This window comes from Plasmodium reichenowi, chromosome 6 (assembly GCF_001601855.1).
Source record: "Plasmodium reichenowi strain SY57 chromosome 6, whole genome shotgun sequence".
Classification (NCBI taxonomy): domain Eukaryota; phylum Apicomplexa; class Aconoidasida; order Haemosporida; family Plasmodiidae; genus Plasmodium; species Plasmodium reichenowi.
Genome location: NC_033651.1, coordinates 855,159 through 859,412, shown reverse-complemented (window position 1 = coordinate 859,412; position 4,254 = coordinate 855,159). Strand labels below are relative to the sequence as shown.

Here is a 4,254-nt window from a genome sequence, read left to right as displayed (position 1 = left end):
TGGTATTCTTTTTTAAAATGAAAAAAAAAAAAAAAAAACCGTCAATGTAAGAACAAAAAAGTGACAAATTCATTTGGTATTTTTTATATTATATATTTTTTTTAATTTATTTATTTATTCCTTTATATATATATATATATATATATATACATATACATATATATAATTTATATATATTATATTAAATGATATGTTTATAAGAAAAAATAAAATTATGTGAATATTTTAATTGTTATAATTGATTATAAATTATTTGTGTTTTTATTTTGTATAATTGTATGCTCCAACATTTAATGTGTATGCTAAATATCGATGGAATATTATTAAATATATAATTCTTAAAAATTGAGATTTTACATATTTTTTTTTATTCCCGTTTTTAAGCTGTTTCATAAAAAAAAAAAAAAATTCATAAAGATATGAAATCCATATTTTTTTAAATATTTGGAAAAAGGAATATAACATGTAATTATATAATATATATATATATATATATATATATATATATTTGGACTAATCATATTGATATAAAAAAATATTTTTATAATAAAAAATAATAAATAAATAATAGAGGAGAGACATAACCAAAAAGTGTTGTAAATAATACATTAATATATATATATATATATATATATATTTTTTTTTTTTTCCTCTTCTTTTATCAAAATGCATAATCTAGATGAAAAGATAAATATGAATAATGTAAAAGGCACTAGAATTATTCATGTAAAAAATACATATATATCTCCATATATACTACACAATATAAACAATAATGAAGGCCCATTGAAAAATATAGACAAAATATTAAAAGAAGAAAAGGATAATATAAATATAAAGATCAATAATGTTAATAATAAGGAAACTAATAATGATAAGCACACATTAAAATATTCAACATTATGTAATGATCTAAATATAATGCATCCACAAAATAAAGATGAAGAAATTGAATTAAATACAATTTCAACGGTTATACACATGAATTCTGATGAAGATAGTGATAAAGATAATGATACCATAATAAATGAAAACAATGATTTGTTAAGTGATAATATAAAGAAATATCATGCCGTTAAAGATAATCATAATAATATTATATATAATGATAAATATAATACAATTAATAATAATTCAGTCATTAATGATGTAAGTAATTCTATTCATTTTAATAATAATTCATATATAACTAACTTTAATTTAAATCATAATTTTTCTGTGTGTAATCGTACTTTAAATAACACCTGCACAAGTCAGGTAAATTTGAGAAATAATATGAACAGCAATAAAAAAACTAATGATAACAATAAAAATCTGAACAATGAAATTAATAAGAAAATCAATAATGATAATATTATGAATGAATTTGATGATATTAATAATAAGAAAAATAATTATATTGATTGTTCCGTTTACAAATGTGAGGATGAAATACCCCTTGGTACCATATTAAATATCCAAGATTTGGATATACATAATAGAAATAATATGAACAATTGTAACAATAATATTAATAATAAGAGTAAGATTCTTACAACAGTTATGCTTAGAAATATTCCAAACAAATATACACAAAATATGTTGATGGATGTTATGAATGAACATTTTAAAGGATTATACGATTTTTTTTATTTACCAATTGATTTTAGAAATAAATGTAATGTTGGATATGCTTTTATTAATTTCATACATCCATATTATGCTGAACTGTTTATCAAATTTTTTAATAATTATAAACTGAATGCATTTAAAAGTAACAAAGTTTGTTCTGTTACCTGGGGAAGAGTACAAGGATTAAAGGCAAATATTGAGCATTATAGAAATTCAGCGATTATGACCATACCAATACCACAATATAAACCTATACTTTTTCAAAATGGTATAATTGTTTCGTGGCCTGAATCAGATGGGCCTTTACCATCCATCAAATTAAGATCTCAAAAATTTTAAATTCAAAGATGTATATAGACACAAAAAAAAAAAAAAATAAAATAAAATAAAAATATATATATATTTATATATATATGTATCATTGTTTAAAAAAATTAACAAATTAACCTTCTTATGTTTTTACAATTTACATATTGATTATATATATACGTGTATAATTTACTATTCATCTTATATATTATCTTCTTTTATTTATTTATTTATTTATTTATTTATTTATTTATTTATTTGTTTTTTTTTTTTTTCTTTTTCTTTTTCTTTTTCCGCATTAAATATAATGTATCAAAATGATTATTTTAATTATATGAAAATAAAATATATCTGTTAAAAATAATAATGTGTAAAAAAAATAAAACTTATTTATATACATTTATATGTGATAATTATATATTCTTATGTATATATATTAATTTATTTTTATTTTATTGATTAAAATATAATATTAATGTTTTTATTTGTATTTGAATATATATTGTCAATGCTTTATATATATTTAAAATATATGAAGGAATATTATTTTTTATATTCTTGTCTATATATATAATATATATATATATATATATATTTTATTTCTTAACAAATTAAATCTAGTTTCTTTATTATTATATAACTTTATCAACATTTAAAATAAATAAAATAATAATTTGTGAATATATAATTATCAAATGTTTAATTGTTTTTTTATATCCTTTATATAAACATATTTCGAAAAATATACATATATATATATATATGTTTGAACCGTTAAGTAAATAATATGGATAGTAATATTCTAATACTTTTATGAATTCCCTCGTAATTTTAATAATTGCCACAGTTTAATTTGAAATAAATGTTTCCTTGTATTAATAATAATATTTATATTAAATATACATGGGTTTCTATATTAAAATATAAATATTTTTTAATTTACATATTTCTTATTGTACATCTCATAAAAATATGAATATATTAATTTAAAATGGATAATGAGAATAACTCATGACATATTTAAGGTTAATATATGTAGATGATAAAAATAAAATATTCAAGAATATATTCATATTATTAATGAGTTACGTTTAATATTAATTTCTAAAATGTGTAATATATAATAAAAATTATTATTTCTTAAAAAAAATGAACGATTCAATTAAATTTTTGTAAAAAAAAAAAAAAAAAAAAAAACGTAAAAAGATCAAAGAGGAAGAAATAATATATAAAAATATATGTATATATATATATATATATATATTTATATATATGTGCAAAACCCATAATACTGTTAGACTTATTAAATATTTTTCTAAACAATTCTATTAAAACATATGGACATATTTTTTTTTTTATAAGAATAAAAAATAAGATATAAAGAAAGCACATTTTATTATTATAAAAAAAAAAAAAATTTACACCTTATACATATTTGATTAAATATTCTCATATAAGAAAAAAATTAATACTGAATATATATATATATATATATTTTTATTTATTTATTTACGGTATATTATTCTGTTGAATTATATTTTTCTTTTATATATTTTGAGATATGCGTTATGTTTAGATTTTATCAGTTGATTATAGGGATATTATTAATTTTTTATTTTCTTGAGAAATATAATATTACTTTTTGTAAAGATTGTGCAGACCCACATAATTGTAAACATGATTGTTACGTATTAGAAGATAATAAACAATTATGTTTATGTAATGATAATGAAGGAGGAATTGATTGTAAAGAAAAATGGAATGTTTGTGAAAAGGATTGTAATATATACGGCATGAATGAATCATGCTCTATGGCTTTATGTAAGACAGGTATGATTAACTTAAATGAAATAATATAATATATAAGTAATTTTGTTTAAATATTATTATGTGAACAAAGCAGAAGGCTTATTATTTTATTCTGTTTAATTTATTATTTTATTTATTTTAAGGAAAATGTGTACCTACGAATGATAAACCATACTATAAATGCGAGTGTGGAGATTTTTTCAAAGGAAAAAATTGCGAAATTGAAAATAACCCTTGCTCGTTTCCTGAAACAAATCCTTGTTTAAATGGAACTTGCATATTTATTATAAAATTGAACAGAATTATTTGCAAATGTAATAATGGATGGACACAAAAAAATATGCAAAGTGCAACCATATTAAGTTGGGGAAACGAAAAGGTGGAAGTTCCTCCACCATGTGACCGTAAACAAAAAAAATAAATAAATAAATAAAAAAAATCGAACACATATATATATTTACTTTTTTTTATGTTATTATATTTTTGGCTAGCTAGATAGCTATTATAATTTTTTTTTTTTTTTTT

The 4,254-nt window shown here is 18.1% G+C and overlaps 2 protein-coding genes across 2 annotated transcripts in view; both read left to right on the top strand.

The window, feature by feature from the left end:
* Positions 1 to 666: 666 nt before the first annotated feature.
* Positions 667 to 1,950, top strand: PRSY57_0621800 (RNA-binding protein mei2-like protein; the record flags this gene model as incomplete). The annotated part of the gene is made up of 1 exon (XM_012906591.2): positions 667 to 1,950. One exon carries the CDS (start codon positions 667 to 669, stop codon positions 1,948 to 1,950), a length of 1,284 nt encoding a protein of 427 aa, XP_012762045.2.
* A 1,538-nt stretch (positions 1,951 to 3,488) lies between these two features.
* The window catches only part of PRSY57_0621700 (EGF-like membrane protein, putative), a gene marked incomplete at both ends in the record, with an annotated part of 1,115 nt that continues 349 nt past the window's right edge, over positions 3,489 to 4,254 (top strand). The window contains 2 exons of the mRNA XM_020114624.1: positions 3,489 to 3,750; positions 3,873 to 4,133. Coding sequence (XP_019970696.1) covers positions 3,489 to 3,750; positions 3,873 to 4,133 — 523 coding nt within the window. Of the gene's footprint in view, positions 3,751 to 3,872 lie in introns of the transcript that reaches the window.